The following is a 21,505-nucleotide window of genomic DNA, read 5'->3' on the forward strand; positions in this document are numbered from 1 at the left end:
AGTAAATTAATTTAGAAATGAAGCCTGGGTATAATAAGGCTTAGTGCCTCTCTTTATTGGGCTTGATATAAAGCTTTAGAAAAGGAAAATAAATTTAGGGAACTCACTAAGAACAGATTCACCAAGTTTATGTGCTTGTAAAAATATGTGCAAATTTCATGTGGCTATCATATACATGCATGCATTTGAAGAGAAATTATTTGGGTTAACTATTTATTGTAAGCATTTTGGGGTATATCACTTCTGAGCATAGACAAAGTGAGAATGATTAGCAGCTGACACAGGTATATTCTCATCACTTACATGGGGATTTCACCGAGTTGTTTACTTTAGCCTTTATGTTCATGCTGCATATTTGGTTTTGTTGTCCTTATTTTAGAGGAGGAAACAGACTAAAAGATATGAAGTGCTGCACTGAGAGGAGAAAGAGCCAATAAATCATCAGTGTGAGACCCACCAATGTTTTTTGACTCCATGTTCAGTGTTCATTCTACCCACAAGTGGGTTTAGAGTTTAAAGGATAAGGAAGTTATCTTTGGATGGTTGACAGTGAAAAAGGCACTTCAGGAATAACCTGTCTGAAGCTTTGAAGTCTGCCTAGAGAGACAAAAATGTGGGAAAGAGAAGTTGGTGAAAACTACATCTATAGTATAGTTCGTTCATCAGGTTAGGTGGCTTTTCCGGAGTGTACTGGGGATTAAATAACAACAGTACTAGCCACATGGGGACAATGTGGGCAATGACAATACCAGCTACAGTTTAAGAGGTACCATTTAATTAAACAAAAAAATCTCTACAACATTGAAAAGAAATTTTTTCCTTTATGGCACACTTTTTTTGGCTTTAGCTCTGTGTAGAATGTGCCTTTTAGACATATTCAAAATATCTGAAATGACTTCCTTATCATTCCTTGGGTGTTATCTTTTTCTCCAAGCTAAAGATCTGCTTTACCTTTAAGAAATTTAAAGATGTGCTGCTCCCAAAGCTTCCTGGCCTAGATTTATGTTTTATGAGGAGTTTAGTAGTCTCTAAGACAGGTTTGCACATGGCTTATTCTTCAGTTACCTTGGACCAATGTGAAAAGGCTTAACATTGATAAGTAGAAAGGTATTTGAAACTGTGTACAGTACCAGACCCCAGACTCCATATATATATATATGTTTCCCCCCTATATATACACACTTATGATAAGCTTTTTATTTTATTTTGCCAGTCCTGGGGCTTGAACTCAGGGCCTGGGCACTGTCCTTGAGTTTCTCTTGATCAAGGTTAGCATTCTCTCACTTGAGCTACAGCGCCACTTTGGGCTTTTTCTGTTTATATGGCACTGAGGATTCAAACCCAGGGCTTCATGCATGCTAGGCAAGCACTCTACCACTAAGCCACACTCCCATCCAGTAAACTTAATTTTACAAAGTAAGAGATTAATAACAACATCCAAACATAGAGTAAAACAATGCTATATCAAGTAAGGATTATATGAACAGTGCTACAGAAAAATGCTACTGTTAGTCACTTTTCACTGCTGTGACAAAACACCTGAACAAATTGATTTAAAGGAAAAAACAATTTGTGTAGATCATGATTTCTGAGATTTCGATCTGTAGTCACTTGGACTGTGGTGAAGTAGAATATGACTGCAGCATGCGGAAAACAAGACCTCCTCACTTCATGCTGGCTAGGAAGTAGATAGAGACACAGGGAGTGACTGGGGGCAAGATATAGCCTCTAAGAACCTGTCCTTCAGTGGCCAATTTCCTCCAACTAGGCCCCACCTCCTAATAGCCAAGTGAGAACCAACTCTTCAATGGTTTAACCCATTGATGAAGTTAGTGCCTTTATGATCCAATCACCTTTCCATAGTGTCACCATCTGGGCACCAACCCTCTAGCACTTGAGCCTTGAGGGGGGACTCTTTATATCCAGACACAACTGCTTCTGAGTGGCTGGTAGGTGGGCAGTGTATTGTGAAAGAATACACTGGACAAAGGATGATTCATACCCCAGGTGAAATGAAGCAAGGTCTATCATCATACTCAGGACAGAACACAATTTAAAACTTTTCAAGTATTCCTAAAAATTTCCATTTAGTTTTTTCAGACCATGCTTGGTTACAATTCCCCATGAAAAGTAAAACTGAGAATAAATGGGGAGGACTACTATATTCCTCAAAGTCTCCAATCTCATGGTAGACATGACCTTTGGCATTCTGTTTCTTTTCCTACTTTCTTTTCAGCCTATTTTCCTTTCACTCCTGGAAGAAAGGCAGTGCTTTCTGTGCAGCGATTTAATGGTAACAGTGTTATGGCACAACCATTATTCACCAGCATTATTGGCAGCATTATTCACCATAACTAAAATATGGAACCAACCCAGATGCCCCTCAGTAGATGAATCGATCAAGAAATTGGGATATATAAATACACACACTCACACACTTGAATTCTACACTTCTATCAGAAAGAATGACATAGCCCCATTGGTAAGAAATGGAAAGACTTGGAAAAAATCATACTAAGTGAAGTGAGCCAGAACCAAAAATAACATAGACTGTATGGTCTCCTTCATTGGTAAGAACTAGTATATGTCTAGGATAGTCCTAGCAGAGGATCACATTAGCTCAATAGCTATGTACATATGATCACATAAGATGACACTAAGCAAAAGGAACTCCAAAATAGCGAAACAAGTGTTCTATCATTGATGCTGTTATTTTTAACATACTATGTAAAATTATTTCTTTTTTCTTCTGTTTATCTTCCTTATGATTTAGCCCCTGTTGTCACTGTATTTGATTCTGGTACCCTGGGTATTTTATGTATGTTTGTCTGAATTAGGAAAGGAAAGGGGAACATTAAAATGGTGAGACAAAGGGTAAAAGGTGAACCAATGCAACAGCAATACTTACAAAACAATATGTTATAAAGTAACTGTACAACTCTGGGGGCAGGGGAAATTGGGGAGGAGAGAAAGGGGGGAGAAAAATGAGAAAGGGGGTAATAAGTTGGACAAGAAATTTCCTCACTACTCTATACATGTAACTGTAACCCCTCTGTACATCACCTTGGCAATAAGAAAAACAATGTTATGAACATTATTTTGTTAATGTTTTGTTAATGTTATGAACATTATTTCATTTAATTAGGATACACTAACCAAACTGCATAGGAAAGCACAGGATAGCACAAGTGGGACACTGGTTGCTCATGCCTGTAATCCTAGCTATTCAAGAGGCTGAGATATGAGGACTGAGGTTCAAAACAAGCCCAGGCAGGAAAGCGTGTGAGACTCATCTTCAATTAACCACCAAAAATCCAGAAGTAGACCTGGGGCTCAAGTGGTAGAGCACTAGCCTTGAGCACAAAAGCTCAAGGACAATGCCCAAGCCCTGAGTTCAAGCCTCAGGACCAAAACAAAAGGAAGGAAGGAAGGGAGGGAGGGAGGGAGGGGAAAAGGAAAAGCATAGGAAGATGGGTATCAGTGGCTCATACCTGTAATCCTAGCTACTTAGTAGGGTGAGATCTGAGGATCCTGGTTCGAAACCAGTACTGGCAGAAAAGTCTGTGAGACTTATCATCTCCAATTAGCCAGCAAAAAAAGCCAGAAGTGGAGGGATAGCTCAAGTCGTAGAGTACTAGCCTTGAGTGAAAAAGCTAAGGGACAGTGCCCAGGCTAAGTTTAAGCCCCAACACCAGTATACATGAAAAGCTTCTATTAACTTGACCTGTACTATGCTTTTAATACTTCATGCATAGGATCCTATAACTTGCTTTTCTGGCTGCCCAGCATGCAGCATCTCCCATTTCTAAGGCACTTTAAGTAGTGACACTAAAATCATCTTCCTTCCCTGCTGATCTGAGCATACCACCATCTGGAGTCCGTTTATAGATTCTCATCACCCTTGGGAGTGCACTGCTTCACAACCTTAGAGGTTCTGAGACTGCCAAGACCCTAGTCTTGCTTTCCTTAACTTAGGATAACAGTGTTTCAGTAGTTTTGGTTTTATTCACTCATTTGTTCATGCAGCCACCATCCATTTATTTGTGTGTGCATTTTATTTACTTACCACCTAGTAGATGCTAGACACTGGATTAGATGATAGAAATGCACAGATGAGTCATTTTTGCCTTCATGATGTTTATAATCTCAAGTAGATCAGATAAGCCTGTCTGGCTTAATTCAAAGACAGCACAAATTGTGATAAGAGAGGTGGTAAAGGTGGAATCACCATTGTTGCTCAATGCTTGGGTTTATTACAGGAAGGATCAAGACCAAAAGAGAAGAGCCAGGAAGGCTTCTAGGTATTGTCTGGGTATTAGTGGATTTACATTAGCACAGAAGAGAGGGGGTGGATAAGATTGGTTTGGCTTTCTTACTGTCTGTTAGTTAATTCCTTCATTGTCATCTTTCTGGGCGTTTGACCACACATATTTTTTTTCTCAAAAGATGTCCTAAATATCCAACTGGTTGGTGATTTTAAATACTTAAAAAAAGAAGTTTCCAGGGTGACAGTAGTAAAAAGCATGTAAAAAAGGCACGAACAGATTTTGTTCCAAGATTATAAGTGCAATGAATAGAAGATGAACTTGTAAGGAAGAACATCCATCCCAACACCCGTCTTTATCAGCCACTGTCTCTGGCTGAGCCACTGATGCAAACAGTACAAGACAAGTTTATCATTCCCAGGGGGAATATTTGCATGATGCCTAGTGTGCAATGTACTTACTACAAAAATAATAGCACAGCATCACATAGGTTTGTCATGAGCAGTGTGATAGCAGAGAGTTCTATTTAGGATTCTCAAAAAGTAAAATAAAGTGAGTAAGCCTTAACATTTTTAGATTTGAAACATGTTTCATTATTTTGCCATGTTTCTCTCAATTGCATATTCATTCCATAAGAAAACATAAAAATAGCATTAGTATCAAGTACGCAAATGATTCTATCTGGCATTTTTGGTAGAGGCAGTATAGGAAGACTTGGGTTTCTATTGCAACCTACCTGCCCAAACTTAGCCCTCAAGAAGCTCAGGCTCATATTTAGTAGATTGTGGTCATTACTTACTGCAGTGTTGGCAGAATTGAATAGGAAATGATGTTATATAAAAGGTTTATTTTTTTTTTTTGAGAGCTGGCAAAGCAATAGGGACAATTCAAAATGGGAGGAGGAAAGGGATGGACTAGAAAGTAGACACATCAAAGTCCTAAAAGCTGTGGCACTGGGAGAGCCATGTGCCAGAGATACATTCTGGACCATCAGGGAGGCAGGGAGTGGTGGAACACAATGAAAAGCTGAGGGCATCCACGATGTCCTTAGTATTCCTAGTAATTATATGGAACCACATAATTCAATAGGGAAAAGCCATGAGAGGCTCTGCCTCCAATTCCATACAGTCATCTGTAGCATCTTCTCCAAAGCCTGAAGCTTAGCAAGGCGCAGATGGCCTCTGCTCCCTCTCTACCTCCTAGCCTAGGGCCACTCTTTACCTTCATGCTTTTGAACTCTGGCACATCTGTCTCTAATCCTTCCTCAAGAGCTACAGCTTACCCTCTCCTCTTGTTGGCTGGGGTTTCACTTTGGGGCCCTGTAGTTAACCAGTGTAATTGCTACATAAAACTAAAGCCCACAAAACCCAGCTTGTTCTATCTCCTGGGCTTTGTGAGATCTAGAGCCATTGGAAAAAAAATGTTTTTGAATAGGTCTTATATTCACATCTTTAAACTGGATATATATGTATATATACATGTTTAAACTTCTTCCTGAATGCTCAAATGAAATTTCCACCCTATTTATTCACAAAGGAGTATGTTCTTCACTCTTTTCTGAACTATGTGCTCTGAGCCTCTATTGTTATGTAACAAATACTTTTAAGCTTAGGGCTTCTACCAATCTGTTATTCTCCCTGTAGTTTGGTGGGTTGATGGGATTCAGCTGGATGATTCTTTCTTGTGCTTCTCAAATATGGTTATAGGCAACTACTGGCTGGTACAGAAGTTAATTCGAAGGTTTGTCTAGACTCAGTGTCCCAAATGGCCTACAAATGGGCGCAATTGATACTGTTGTTTAATGGGAGCTCATCTGCTGGATCATTTCCACACGGACTTTCCATGTAGACTGGCTTCTCACAGACAGGGAGGTTGGATTCTAAGTGGGCACATCCCAAGAACAAGCATTCCAAGATAGCAGGAAGTAGAGGCTGCCAGGCCAATTAAGGGCTATTTACAGAACTGGTGAAGTCATTTGTGTGTATTCCATGGGCCAAAGCATTCACAAGGCTTGCTCACATTCAAAAGGTTAGAGAAAAAAAACTCCACATCTTTAAGGGGGAGTGGCAAGATCACATTGCTCAACAGCTTGGGAGGCAGGGGGTGCCATAGTACTCATCTTTGGAAAATATAGTCTTCAACACCATGCCAAATAAGCAATGTTTTACTCTTTCTACCCTTGGTTTGTGCTTCCTACCATCTATACCTGTTTCTTTTTCCACTGCCACAACTAATTCAGGCCCTAATCATTTTGTAGCTAGTCCATTGTCAGAACTTTTTCTGTTCTCTAATTTCCTTTCACTGCCAATGGCCAGTTATAGTCATATTTTCTAAGGGCCTAGCATTGTGGGAAATGTCTGTAGTTTTAGCATTTGAGAGGCAGAGACAAGAAGATCATGAGTTCTAATCCAGTCTGTGCTATATAACAATTTCCAGGCCAGCCTGGGCTACAAAGGAAGACCCTGTGCAAAACAAACAAATCAAAATTGTGTTTTCTCAGCATATACATAGATGACATGGTTCTCCTAAGTTCTGTTTTCCTAGCCTTTAGTGAAAGTTGCAAGCTACTGGGCAGTGGTTTTTGTTGTCTTTTTTTTTTTTTAACTTTGGGGGGTTGTATAAACAATATTTACATTCTCAAGTGCCTAATATTGAAAAGTAGGGAGATTTTTTTATGTAAAAAAGATCTTATGTAAAAGTCTAGGTTAACCTCCACTTGCAAAACTATATGGAGACATTCAATTATTTTACTAATGTGTTCTACATGCTAAACAGAGGAAACAGCCTGCTTTCAGCGCATATACTTCTTATAGGGAGGCAGAAAATAGGCAAAATGAATGATAGAATGTATAGAATGCTGGGTGGCAGCGAGCTGTGTGGAGGGCTGGGAAAGGGAAAAGCACAGCAGTTGGTGGGAAGGGCTATAATCTAAAATCTTGTGGTCATGGAAATGCTCACTAAAATGGTGAGACTTGATGTAAGACATGGAATGAGTTGAAGAAGAGAAATGTGGGTTTCTAGAAGGGTGCTGTGCCATATTGGATAGCCACTAGCCATATGCTAGCTATCTAAATTTATATAATTAAAATTAAACAAAGTTACACATTTAGGTCCTCAGTCACACTTGCCACATTTCAAATCCTCAGTAGTCACACGTGGCACATGTCTGCAAAACAGATGTAGAGCATTTCATCAGCGTAGAAAGCGGGGTTGAATGGCTGTGCAGAAGAGCAGTGTGCCAGGAAGAGGGTACAGCCAGTACAGCTTGGGTGGGACACTGTGCTGTCTTCAGTAGTCACTTGGCTCTTTTTGGTTACATATTCTTGTTTCTTTCCTGTTTTTTTTTTTTTCCCCACCTACTTTTATACAATGAACGCACCACCTTTGTCACTTATCACCTTAACCCAAGTCAGCTTTCCAAGACAGAATCTATGTGAATCAAGTCCAGTCTTCTTGGCCTTGAGCTGGAGAGCCCTGTGAAAGTGTGTGGAAACCAACAGCCTAGGTGAGGAGACACAGCACATGTGTTTGATTCGAGAGCAGAGTGGGTTCATGGGATAACTCAAAGGGCATCTTGTCCTTATTTAAGTGTGACAGTTTACCAGAAGTGTCCTGGAGTGGCTCTGGTGGACCCCAGGTGGCAATCCTCCAGTTGGTATTTCATGCGGAGTTTGAAGCATAGGTGAAGAGTTTGGGGTGGGGTAGTAGCATTTCTGAGCTCAAGACAATAATTTTTTTTAACACAATAAAAGTTGGTTTCAGCCTTGGATAAATATATATGGTAGGTATTTAGAAACAGTTCTTTCTAATACATGTATATAGCTTAAGGTGGCAGGATTTAATTTTGTGCAATGTGTCATCAACATCTATTCTGGTATATACTTCTACCATTTTATTATGATATTCCTCTCTCTGTCAGAATGACAAATTCTTAATGTCTAATAGGTTCTGTGTGATGCAATTATGGGATTTCTTTCTTTCTTTTTTTTTTATTGATCACATTTTACTTCCTTGATTCTGAGTCTCCCTTGTGCCTGCCTTGTAGACACAGTTCAAACTTCTTCCCCTTTATTTTATTTATTTATTTATTTTTGGCCAGGCCTAGGCTGTGAACTCAGGGTCTGAGCACTGTCCCTGGCTTCTTTTTGCTCAAGGCTAGCACTCCGCCACTTGAGCCACAGTGCCACTTCTGGCCATTTTCTGTATATGTGGTGCTGAGGAATCGAACCCAGGGCCTCATGTATACGAGGCAAGCACTCTTGCCACTAGGCCATATTCACGGCCCCCTTTATTTGTTTTTTATATCTGCTCATCCCAGGCCAAAAGCCTGGGCTCTTCCTGGGGTCAATAGTATATAGTATCCACATTCAGATGGTCATTATCAAGACTATGGGAAACAATCTGGTTTTTTTCCATATGTTTAACTACATACAGCCAGTCATAAGTTTTATTCCTTTAAGGCAGAGAAAACTGATCACTCTTCCTTTTCTTTACTGGCCTCATTTCCACACTTATTTGCCAAGCATCTACAAGTGTGAGGGGCTAGGGGGAACAGTGGGAAATTAGCTCAAGGCCCTGGCTTCTTATAAACCTGATCATTAAAAAAAATAATGAGGGGCTGGGGATTTAGCTCAGCAGAAGAGCACCTGCCTGGTGAGCACAAGGCCCTAAGTTCAGTCCTCAGCTCTGGAAAAAAAAAACTATAAAAAAATAATGAAAAGGAATGTTTACAGCTTTTCCAAGTCATAGGCAAAAAATGGGGACCTGAGTGTTTCACTGATAAGCCATAGCTAAGGCTGGTGGGGCTGAGATATGAAGATTCTCTGGCCCTGGGAGAGTTTAAGGCCCCCTTGGGATAAAGTTTCGCTCCCAGAGCTCCCCAATTTGTACCTCTTGAACAGCTGTAGGCCATGATTCACACACACGGTTTACCAAGCGCATTCATCACACACATAGCAGTCTTTCAGGGAAGGTCAGGTTCCAACATGTTAACAGAGATTCACCTTGGGGTCACCAGACTTGTGCCTACTTCGCTAGAAACACCTATCACAACCAATACAAGTCTGCTCTGCTTATCCAGCGTGGAACAATTCTGTCCATGGCTTTTGGCTTTTTCCGTAATGCAGAGCTCATTCTGAAGTTCTTTGGGTGGGGGGTGGGGGAGGTAAGGCAGTTCTGGGATTGAAGATTATGATGTGGGGCGAGGCTGTGCAAAACGCGATGGAGGGAGGAGGACTTGGTTTACTTGGTGGAGTCCAGGTTGAGTCTGGCTGTCTGTGAAGTGGAAGTGGAAGGTGACTTTTCAGCCTGAAGGGGGTGGGGAGCAGGTGGAGGACTGGGGAGTGTGCTTGGTGGAAGGTTCTGGGAGTGCCTCACCTGTCAGGAGCCGGTGTCCACGGAGCCCTCCCGCCAGTGGGGACACCGGAGTGGGAGTGTCTGGGGTCCCAGTCTGCCGGCTGAGGTGAGCGGCCCTAGGGGCGGGACGAGGAGGGGCGGGGCGGGCGCACCTGGGCGGGGAGGGGGAGGCGCGCGGGGCTGAGCCTCGCGGGGGCCGCGGCGCGCGCCAATGGGCAGCGGCTGGCAGCGCGCCCGGCGCCCGAGCCGCAGTCGCGCCCTCTCCCTCTTGCTCGCTGCCTGGCGAAGGAAGGCGCGGACGGCGCGCGGAGGCGAGCGCGGAGGAGAGGAGCCGCCGGCGCCACAGCCGCCGTCAGGGCATGAGGATGGCCGTAGGCTCCGTCAAGATGCAGCCCCCGTGCGAGAGCCCGGCCCTGGCCGCGGTGGCGGCCGTGGCGGCGGCGGACGGCGCCCTGCGCCGCAGCCCCAGCGCCCGGGATCCCGAGCGCGAGACGCCCGCGGCGTCGCTGCGGCCGCGCCTGAAGGACCTGCCGGCGTTGCTGCGGAGCGGGCTCACGCTGCGGAGGAAGCGGAGCGCCGCCGGGGGCCGGGTGAGTGGCCCAGCCGGCCTGAGGAAGGGGCGGGGTGGGGGGATGTCCGGCGGCGCGCACGTGGGGCCCGCGCCCCCTGCCTGGGCCGCGCTGGATGGATGGGTGGGTGGGCGCTGAAAGTTGGGGAGGTACCGGGAGGGGTGCCCTTGTGCGGGACTCCGCCGAAGTGGGGCTCAGGGTGGCAAGGCTTGAGTCGTACCCCCGGGTGAGTAACGGCTCCCCCTCCCCCACATGCACCTGACTTAATTCAGTGGTCCGAACTCAGGCTCTGGGACCAGGGCATCCCCCACGGAGGGCTCTTTGCTTTTTCTCGGTGGGGAAGTTGCAGGTGTCCCGTGCTTAGCTTGCAGCCAGCCCAATCCCACAGCCAGCCTCAGGCGCACGAGTGGGAGTCAGTTTGCAGACACATGCGACGTGTGTGCTTGGTGTGACGTTCCGTTGCAAGCTCTGGCATCAGGGCTGGCACTGGCAGTAGGCACTGCTCAGGGGAGACTCCGGAGTTGGATATTCCTAGGTGATCTTCTAGTTCCTGGGCTGAGTGAAGTGTGTGCAGCACTTAGTACTCTTGGGCGCCTGCAGCACCTGGTACTCTGGGACGCCCCCCTCCCCCAATTCACTGGCGCTGGAGATTGCACTCCCCCAGGAATCTCAGGTCAAATATTGACTTCCTGATGGTGTGTGTTCAGATATGATTTCCTGATGGAGTGCCCCTCGTTGCGCTCTAAGTGCATCTAGTGGCCCGAACAGGTCAGACATGTTTTGTAAGTTAGGGGAAGTGGGCCTGCTCAATGTCTTTAAACCTCTCAGTTGGCCCAGGGTGTCAGGACACACAGTAGACCACTCTGTCCACCAGGGCTTGGAGACAACTTTTCTGGGTTCTACTCAATGTTTTAACAATCTTAATATCAACAGATAGTGTTTTCTGAGGAGGTGCAACAATGTGGATAGTTTCTGGCAGTAATTTAACACCTGATGTTTTAGTTGTCTGCTTTGAAAGAAGACCCTAGTGGAAGATGTAGTGCTTGAGCATGAGTTTGTGGAGACTTGAGAGTCACTTGTTTTGGTGTGGCTGCCTTTGGTGAGAAAGGATCTGAATGGATGTGTGTAAGGTCTTCAGCTTCTTCTAGGCCACCTTCTGCTTTCGTAGGCATTTTCTTCCGGTATGAAGTGAAGACTAGCTGGGTGCAATTGGATTAAAGTCAGTGACCAGAAGAATTTTGAAAGTTCCTACAGGTGACCTTAATATGTGGCATATAGAATTGCCCACAAAGAAAGTCAGCTGATGTGTCCCCAAGATGTGGCTAAATAAACACAAGAATGAGAGTTATATACTGCAAGAATCTAGGGGAAAGTAGGTCAAATTGTGTTCCTATTATCCTTGACAGTTACTTTCTCATGGCACAGAATACTGAAGACATGAGGGCAGCCAGGCAATCTGCGACATGAATTGCTGAGAGTTTCCATATAAATAGATCTGCAGCATTCATCTATATTGGAGCCTTGTGTCTCTTGCTTCCTGGGATGGCTTTTCCCCTGCTAATTTTCTTTATTACTCTCAATGTGGTTCCTACAAATAGAAAACTTCTTTGATTCGAATACTGTATTCTAATACTGTGTTAGTGTTTTGAGGATCTAAAGTAAATGACCATATTTTTATATTGGGCCATATTTTTATATTAACATTGATTGTAAAATTTCTCAATGTTGGAAACTCAGGATGTTCAACAATTCCCTTCATCTTCTCCTTTGGAATACTGTTGTATGTTTGGAACCTTCACCTTCCAAAGGATAGAAAGAATTTGAATGAAAGAGAAAGAAAAAGGTGAAATGCATGCCTGTGTTAGTTAGCCGCGGTAACCAAGTACCATACAGTGGGTGGCCTGGGCAACAGCAATCCACTTTCTCACTGGAGTCTTGAAGTCCAAGATCAATGTTTTAGGTGATTCAATTTCTGAGAGGACTCTCTTCCTGGCTTGCAGGTGACCACTTTCTTGTCAGATGCTCTGATGACCTTTCCTTAGTATACTCAGGAAAATTGAACTCTTTCCTCTTCTTATTAGATTACTAATCCTATGTTGGAGGCCTTACCCTCATGATGTAATCTAATCCTCAGTATTTCCGAAGTCCTCATCTCTACCATCACAATGAAGACTTGGACTTCACCATAAGAATCTTGTGGACCGCATAAACCTTTTGTCCATACCAGAATGGGTTTGACAAAAATCAGGTAAAATATGTTCCAGACTGGTTGGTGGAAAACCTCTAGGATTGGCTTGGCATCATCCTTGGTTAGAGAAATAGTACAGTGCAGAGTAGTCATACCGCTGTCCTCTAATGCACCTTTTGGTTTGTGTCCATTGGCTGGAGATTCTCCAGACTGGAGCTGGCTGAACACAGGCAGGTTAACAAAAACTCATTACTACTGGTAAAGAGCAGCTTTGTGCATTATACAAATTGGGAAGTGTTCAGTTCTTCTGTTTGTTGAGCAAGATGTGGTTGAGGAATATGTATGGCTCTAGTTTAACACACATGGCTCTAATTTAGTATATGTGCCACCTTGGGCTCCTGCCAATCTGGGCAGTCTAGTACCAACTTAGGTGTGTTGCAGGCTCTCTTTTGCTGGGACAAATTAAGCTGTCATTGGGTAAATACAGCAGAATTTCTTGGTTCCTTGGTTCAGTCACTTCTAATTGCATTGAGTATACCACGCATACTGATTACGACTCTCTACCTCTTTTAGACAAGTGGGGAGACAATTAAGTTTTACTTTCGGGGAAGATCCTAGCCATCTCTTAAAAATTAGTAGCAAGGCAAGGCACAGCTTGAGTTCTCATCCAAATCCTTTAATCATTAAAAATTATATAATGGAGATGCTAAGAGAATGGGATAATAAACCCCCAAGTTTCAGTGGTTATTAACATTTTGGTCAGCTCTTTTCATTTTCATCTCTTTTCCCCTTCCCTTTCTGCCTCTCCTCCTCCTCTTCCTTCTCCACCTCCTCCTTCTTTGTCTCCCCCCTTCCCCTTGTAGAACTTGGGGTCTTTTAAAGCAAAATCCTAAACATCATGTTTTCTCACATATATTTCAGTTTTCATATGATAGAATCATTTAAAAAACCTTTTCTGCCCTTTTTACACCTAAGGATATAAACAGTTTCTTAATATAATTACCAAATTCAAGTTTTCTCAAAGATATCTTTCTTAATGATTGTTAGATGCAAGGACATTTGGTTGTTAGGCTTCTATATTTATTTAAAGCTTATTTTATTTTATCATAGTTTCCTTTTTCTTTCTTTCTTTTTTTTTTTTTTTTTTGCCAGTCCTGGGCCTTGGACTCAGGGCCTGAGCACTGTCCCTAGCTTCTTTTTGCTCAAGGCTAGCACTCTGCCACTTGAGCCACAGCACCACTTCTGGCCATTTTCTATATAGGTGGTGCTGGGGAATCGAACCCAGGGCTTCATGTATACAAGGCAAGCGCTCTTGCCACTAGGCCATATTCCCAGCCCCAGTTTCCCTTTTCTTTATTCATACTGTTGACTTGTAGGAAAGAGTGGACCATTTGTCCAGGACCATGCCCTACTTTCTGAACAGATTCATTGCTTGTGGTATCATTTGACTTATTATTCTTCTGTCTACCACATTCCCTATCATCTGGCAAGTAGATAGGAGGCTGGAGTAGATTCAGTCTCAAAAGCAGTATCACTGTAGATGGTACTGTGTAACATCTAGTACATTACATCCTGAGACCCATAATGTCTAGATATCTCTTAGTTAGAGAAGTAAGATAGCTTTCACCTAACAGTGTTAGCTTCCTAAATTGTTGTAGCATTTTCACCTCATAAGGGGCTGCAAGAATAGTGACAATCAGAATCCACCATTCCTCTTGTATTTACTAATTGGAATGTTGTCTGTAAGGAAGTTGGACCCATGAATTGTTTGGGTCTCCTGATATTCAAATTACTTAAGCAAAATAAGAAAGGCCTAATTTTCCTCCCTTAGCACTCTTCACAGTATTTATTTGATGCTCTTAACAGTCTCCAGTGATAAACCCGAGAGAGTTGATTTTTTAAGTATCATTAATAATGTATGCATCTTAGCAGGGTTTGGTGATATTATGCCTGTAATCTTTTTGTTTTGTTTTGTTTTTGTGCCAGTCCTGGGTCTTGAACTCAGGGCCTGAACACTGTCCCTGGCTTCTTTTTGCTCAAGGCTAGCACTCTACCACTTGAGCCACAGCACCACTTCTGGATTTTTCTATATATGTGGTGCTGAGGAGTCGAACCTAGGGCTTCATGTATATGAGGTGAACACTTTACAACTAGGCCATATTCCCAGCCCTTTGCCTGTAATCTTCACAGGAGAAATTATGAGTTGGAGAGCAGTTTAGACTACATAGCAAGATCCTGCCTGTCTCAAACAAAATATCAAACAAAAAGTAGAATTTATGGATCCTCATGCATTTCTTTTCATTCACTTAGTACTTTCAGTACTCTTTTGTCCTTTTTTGGTATACATTTTACATAGCCTCAGTAAAGGAGAAAGCCTTTCTCACTACCCAGTAGGAGATTTTTTGAGTTTATCTTGTCTCAACTCCAGACCTGAAGTCAGCCATTGATTGGTCCAAGGAGCAGTGATTCTTTTTACTGAAAAGTGGTTCATTTTCCCTAACTGCTTCACTTGGCTGCATTATTTTTGTATTGGTCTTATGCCTTCCACTTTTAAATCTTTCTCATTGGGCTATTTCTAAGACTGACATTTTCCCTATAATAAAACAGCTGTAGATGGCATCTCCTCTGTCTATATATATCACTCAAATGCTGGGACTGACTTGTTTTAGTCTTTGCCACTGTGATGTTTTCTGCAGTGTTTTGCTACTATCTTTATTGTCTTAAAATCTGGTTCATGTGCAGCAGCAGCCAGATGATTTGCCAGTTGTGCCAAATTAACTGCTTGCCACAATCCGCTGGGGAGTTTCAGTCTTCTGATTAGACATTGGTAGGGTGGCTGTCTTCCATCTGTGACTGCTTCTTTCTATTTCCTACTACTGGGCATTGGCCCTGTGGCAGGTGCTTTCCAAGTTGGAGAAACTGGGAAGAATACTTGGTGGTCCTTGGAAGGAGGCGCTGTTCTCATGTCTAGTTTATCTCCCTCAGGATTTCCTCTGAAAGAGGAACAAAGTGACCCTTTTCTCCCTGACCAAGCTGGAGCCTTATGGGTATGACTCAGTATCCTCCTATGCCAGAAAATTTGCCCATTGAGAAATACTTGCTGCTCCAACTTTTGCCAATGTGCTCAATTTATGTTCATTTTTAAATACATACTTACAGGCAAGACATTAGGATTTGCTCTTTGCATTTAAATTGAGTCAGTGGCTAACATGTCCTAACAGTAAATATTGTGTCTTTGCATGTGCCTATGTAAATGCTGTTTAACTCCTTTGAGACCAGAGTTCAATGTGGTTATGTACATTCTGCACATGTTGAAACTGAAACACAGATGTAACCTGTCCAAGATGACAGAGTGTGTGGGTGGAAGAAGGGAGGATTTGAATCCCAGCAGCCTGGTTCCACCCAGCCCAATATGTGCTTTGAATTGAATCTACTGTCCAAGTTTCCTCCTGGGCTGGGAGACCAAAGGTTCTATTTGCTCTAAATTACCATAGCCTGATACTGCCTGAAGATATTGCCTTACAACTCTGGGAGGTCAATAAATGCTGTTGATAATGCAAGATTTCTCTTTCATTTTAGCACACAGAGGCTAGGGTTCACCTATTGGGAGTGCCCCAAGGAAAGTGGGAGAAGCATTATAGATATAGGTGGATGGTAACTCACATGTACCAAAATTAAAAAGAACAGTCAGTGTGTCCTAACTAGGCTCACCTTGTTCAAGGTCAATCTAACCCTGCTGCATTACCCAGCTTATTTCTTACTTATCTTCTCTTAGTGGCCTGGAGAAGATAAAAGCCATTAAAGGAAGCATACATCTTCCAGGCACAGTGAGTCAGATCAGATAAGAGGGACATGTGATGAACTTTTTTGGGAAAACATTGCTTGCTGACAAACCACCAACCTCTTGAATCTTGGTATTATAAAACTGTATTAACTGTGGATACAGATAAAATTCATTCCTTAGTACTCTAGAAAGTCTGGTTCAAGGACTTCTCCCCATCTCCCAAATCTGCTTCTCAAGTAAAATGACATAGTATTTGCATATAACTGACACACATAAACCCATATGCTTTACATCATCTTTATGTTACTTAAATCTAATATGATGCTAATGCCATATAAATTATTGTTTTACTTCTGCATTGCTTAGGGACAAAGACAAAACAGTCCGGATGACTTTTCTACCCTGACTCCTTTGAATTTATGTATGCAGAGTCTATGGATATACAGAGCCAACTATGAAACTCTATAGCTATTGCCTCCAGAAGTTATTATTGGAAAGAAGGAAAGCAAATGGTAGATTCATTTGTTCTGTTTTAATTTCATTGCATCTTAATGAAGGAGTTCAGTATCAAATTAATAGTTCATTTACTTTTTTTTTTTTTTTCTTGGTACAGGAGTTTGAACTCAGGGTCTTGAGCTTGCTTGGCTTGCTCTCTAGCACTCTATCATTTGAGCTGTATCTCCAGCCTGGCTTTTTGCTGGTTATTTTAGAGATAGAGTTTCTGGACTCTTTATCTGTCTAGGCTGGCTTAGAATCTTGATCATTTAGATTTCATCCTCATGGATAGCTGTGATTACAGATGTGAGCCACTGGTGTCTGACTCATTTGCTTTATTTATTTCCTTCTTCTCCCCTTTCAGCAGCTATTGGTTATATGATTGGATGAGAAAAAAAGAGCCTGATCAAGGCCTAAGGCTTCAGAGGCTGGCTTTGATAGCCAGTGCCTACAGTGCCTTGGAAGTATATATATGCTCTGAGCTCTCAACCTCAGTTTCTCCTTTTGTACGGAGGCACACTCCAGGCCAACTTTTCAAGAATATAGATAATGTAGACAAAGTGTTAAGAACTTTGGAACAAAAATATTCCTTCCCTGGCCAGATGCCTAGTCTAGGCAAATGGACTCTTGTAAACATATTTATGAAAATTTAGGCACAAAATATTTACTTAGGCATGCAGTGTCAAATTCTATTTTTTAAAGTAATACCTTAACATATAGTGAGTATTTTAGATGGTGTCTGAGTCTTGGTGCCATAACAAAATAGGTTGAGTTTCCCATGTACTCTCTGTTAAGTTGAGTTGGCAGTAATTGGTAATTAGCATAGCTAAAAATAGATGAAAAGGTAGGCACCATGTCCCTGGTGATGATTTGAGTACTTGTGATTTTTCTTTTTGACTCAACATTGCGTAACAACCTTGTTCGGAATACTGACTATTCCAGCGATCATATGTGATCTGGAAATCATTTATGAATGTTATAATATTTTATGTGAAGGCAAAATAATCAAACTAAATGACTTAATTATTTTGGCCAGTTATTGTTATGATAAATCATCTTAAATGAGTGTAGAAAAGGAAAAGTTCACAAATGCTATTGTGGCAGGTTATGACTAAAGCCTCAATAGTCCCCTACAGGAGAAGGCAATGAGTATCCAGAACCTCCTATAGCAACCAACCTTGGAAATAGAAGTGTAATGGAATCCAGAACTGCCTGACTAAGGACTGGGACTTCCCAGTATATTGAAACAATGGCTGCATGAAACATTTGAAGTCTTAGTGCAAGACACAGTTCATTTTCTTTCCAGTGTCTTTGGCAGTAGGTTCCAGGACCAGACACTCTTAGTCCAAAGCTCTAGCAGCAGCTTGAGCTGGGCAGCTGTCAGTCATCTTCCAGCTCTACCAGCTATTATGCAGGAAATATGGAGGTTTGAGATGACTCATTCCAGAAATCATTGTGTTCTAATCTCAGTGTTATACTATCCACTTGGAGATTTACAAGGCAAGCAAGTTTCTTTTGTAGTCAGTACGAACAATTGGAAGTAGAGGGAAATGTGTTTCTTATGACCTAGTATATATGTTGGTGGTAACAAGCTTGCTACTTCAAGTTGGGTGTCATGGTCCCAGCTACTGATGAGGCTGAGGCACAAGGATTGATTGGGCATAGGAATTCTAAAGTGCAAAGAAGGAAGGAAGGGGGCTGGGAATATGGCCTAGTGGCAAGAGTGCTTGCCTCCTACACATGAAGCTCCCGGTTCGATTCCCCAGCACCACATATATGGAAAACAGCCAGAAGGGGCGCTGTGGCTCAGGTGGCAGAGTGCTAGCCTTGAGCGGGAAGAAGCCAGGGACAGTACTCAGGCCCTGAGTCCAAGGCCCAGGACTGGCCAAAAAAAAAAAGAAGGAAGGAAGGAAATACAAAAAGGAGGACAGAAAGAAGCAAAGGAAGTAAATTAATTGGAAGTGTGCATACCTGTCAAAGTAACTACATTCATTTATAATTAAATAAAATGAGACTGTGTGTATGTCTTTTAACAAAATTTAACTTCAACATTGTTCTTCTTTTGGTGATGGTACTAGGCTTTGAACTCAGGGCTTTCTATTCACATTTGTTAGGAAGGCATTCTACCATCTGAACCACTCCTCTAGGCCTTTCTTGCTTTATTTCTCAGATAGGGTCTCACAAGTTTGTCTGTGACCAACTTTGGACTGTGATCCTCCTTAACTATGGCCTTTTACCTACTTGGAATGGCAGGTGCATTCTACCATGACCAGCTATTGGCTGAGAAGGGGTTCTGCTAACTTTCGTCCTGCCTGAACTTCAACAATGATCCACCCTATCTGGGTCTTTTGTGTAGGATTGCACTGCTCACAACTAGACTTGTACCTTTTAATGTGGTGTGATTATTTGGTGAATGTGTTGTGGATTTTAGGCATTTTAAGGGAAAAGACAACACTATAGAAAAATGCACACGTAGCATATTTTTCATCTGATTTCAGACGGCTCATCTTCTGGATGTTCTGAAGCTTGGGCCACGCAGATCCCTGCTTTGAAAGCCTTTTTCTAACTTTTTTTTAGACAACAGTATTGTGTTTTTATAATTATTTGCCTTTTATTTTTCTGTCTTTTAAATATTTGACATAAGTACTCATTTAGTTGTCAGCAAATATTTTCTTTAATTAAAATATTTTATCTGTTCATTGACTTGGAAATTTTGTACTTCTGAATAAAACAAATGCTTCAGTGAGCCACGATACTGGTGGTAGTAGTGCTGATGAAAATAACTATTATTATTATTATTTGCTTATTTGTTTTGTTTTTGTTGCCAGTCCTGGGGCATGGACTCAGGGCTTGAGCACTGTCCCTGGCTTCTTTTTGCTCAAGGCTAGCACTCTACCTCTTGAGCCACAGCGCCACTTCCGGCTTTTTTCTATATATGTGGTGCTGAGGAATCAAACCCAGGGCTTCATGTATACGAGGCAAGCACTCTTGCCACTAGGCCATATTCCCAGCCCCTATTATTATTATTACTATTACTATTTGCCAGTCCTGGGCCTTGGGCTCAGGGCCTTAGCACTGTCCCTGGCTTCTTTTTTCTCAAGGCTAGCTCTCTGCCACTTGAGCCACAGTGCCACTTCTAGCCGTTTTCTATATATGTGGTGCTGGGGAATTGAACCCAGAGCTTCATGTATATGAGGCAAGCACTCTTGCCACTAGGCCATATTCCCAGCCCTATTACTATTATTTTGCTGGCACTGGGCCTTGAACTTAAGACCTTTTCTCTTGCTAGGCTTTTTCACTCATAGCTAGTGCTCTTCTACTAGGCCATACCGCCAGTCTTGACATTTTACTAGTTAATTGGAGATGGAGTTTTTCAGGCTCTTCTGCCCATGCTGGTTTCAAACTACAATCTTCAGATATCAGCTGATATCTGAGTATCTAGAATTACAAGTGTGATCCACCAGCTTTCAGCTTATAATTCCTATTAGTTAAGAAATCCTGGGGGCTGGGGATATAGCCTAGTGGCAAGAGTGCCTGCCTCGGATACACGAGGCCCTAGGTTCGATTCCCCAGCACCACATATACAGAAAACGGCCAGAAGCGGCGCTGTGGCTCAAGTGGCAGAGTGCTAGCCTTGAGCTGGAAGAAGCCAGGGACAGTGCTCAGGCCCTGAGTCCAAGGCCCAGGACTGGCCAAAACAAAACAAAAAAAAAGAAATCCTTATAAAAACTTATTGTATTGAGTTGTTTGAAATACTTTAAGAACAGTAGCTCATTACTAATAACAGATCTAGATGACCAATGCTCTCCTTGCACAGAGAGGCTACAAAGTTTTCTAAGATCACTCAGGAAACCCAAATTTGAACCTAGGAAGTCAAGTTTTACTGCAGTTCTTCTGTGTCCTCTCTCAAATGTTTTTTAAAGTGGGATGCATCTTGGAGTCGATGTGGTCATTGAAAGTAGTGCTGTTTCTTTCCTATAAAGCTGTATTAAACTGACAGATTGGGAATATGGCCTACTGGTAGAGCACTTGCCTCGAATACAGAAAGCCGTGGGTTCGATTCCTCAGCACCACATATATAGAAAAAGCCAGAAGTAGTGCTGTGGCTCAAGTGGTAGAATGCTAGCCTTGAGCAAAAAGAAGCCAGGGAAAGTGCTCAGGCCCTAAGTTCAAGCCCCAGGACAGGCAAAAAAAAAAAAAAAATCCTCCTTTAAACTGACAGATGGCTCAAAACTTTTGATGTCATAGAATAAAAGAACTACAGTAAGTTGTGATTTCATTTTATTTTTTATTAGCATAAATTAATTATCCAAAAGGTTTTCATTATGTTATTTACACACATGCATATGAGGTATTTGATCAAGCCCACTCCATCTGAATTACTCATCCTTCCCCCCATCAAGTTTTATTTTTAGAATGTAGCTGTACAGTTTATAGACATTCTGAAGTGAATCACAGCTTTAAAAATTGTGCCTACAAACAAATCCCTATTAATTTATGGAAGTGTGAAAAATGTAAATTAGGACTACATTAGCAATTTATATGAATACTGGTACTGCTTAGGCAATGACTTGAAAGTCAAGGGCATATGGATTTACATTTTTCCTACAGAAAGTGATAGTCTTAGAGAAATAAGGTAGTAGAAACCAAATTCTGTGGAGATGAAACATATGTGTATTTTAACCAGGTGCTGGTGGGTCACACCTGTAATTTTAAATACTCAGAGGCTGAGGTCTGAGGATTGCAGTTCAAAGCCAGCTTGGGCAGGAAAGTCTGTGGGATTCTAATTTCAGTTAATCAGCAAAAAAACAGTAGTGGGGCTGTGGCTCAAGTGGTAGAGTACTAGCCT

The 21,505-nt window shown here is 42.2% G+C and overlaps 1 protein-coding gene across 3 annotated transcripts in view; it reads left to right on the top strand.

Annotated features, from left to right (window-relative positions):
* The first annotated feature begins 9,904 nt into the window (after nucleotides 1-9,904).
* Nucleotides 9,905-21,505, top strand: part of Rapgef5 (Rap guanine nucleotide exchange factor 5) — a 232,458-nt gene continuing 220,857 nt past the window's right edge. For all 3 annotated transcript variants that reach the window (XM_048339709.1, XM_048339711.1, XM_048339710.1), the window contains exon 1: nucleotides 9,905-10,210. In XM_048339709.1, the coding sequence (XP_048195666.1) occupies nucleotides 9,980-10,210 (231 nt within the window). In that variant the 5' untranslated portion in view covers nucleotides 9,905-9,979. The remainder of the gene's footprint in view (nucleotides 10,211-21,505) is intronic.

The sequence above is a fragment of the Perognathus longimembris genome, chromosome 2, assembly GCF_023159225.1.
Source record: "Perognathus longimembris pacificus isolate PPM17 chromosome 2, ASM2315922v1, whole genome shotgun sequence".
In the NCBI taxonomy this organism is placed as follows: domain Eukaryota; kingdom Metazoa; phylum Chordata; class Mammalia; order Rodentia; family Heteromyidae; genus Perognathus; species Perognathus longimembris.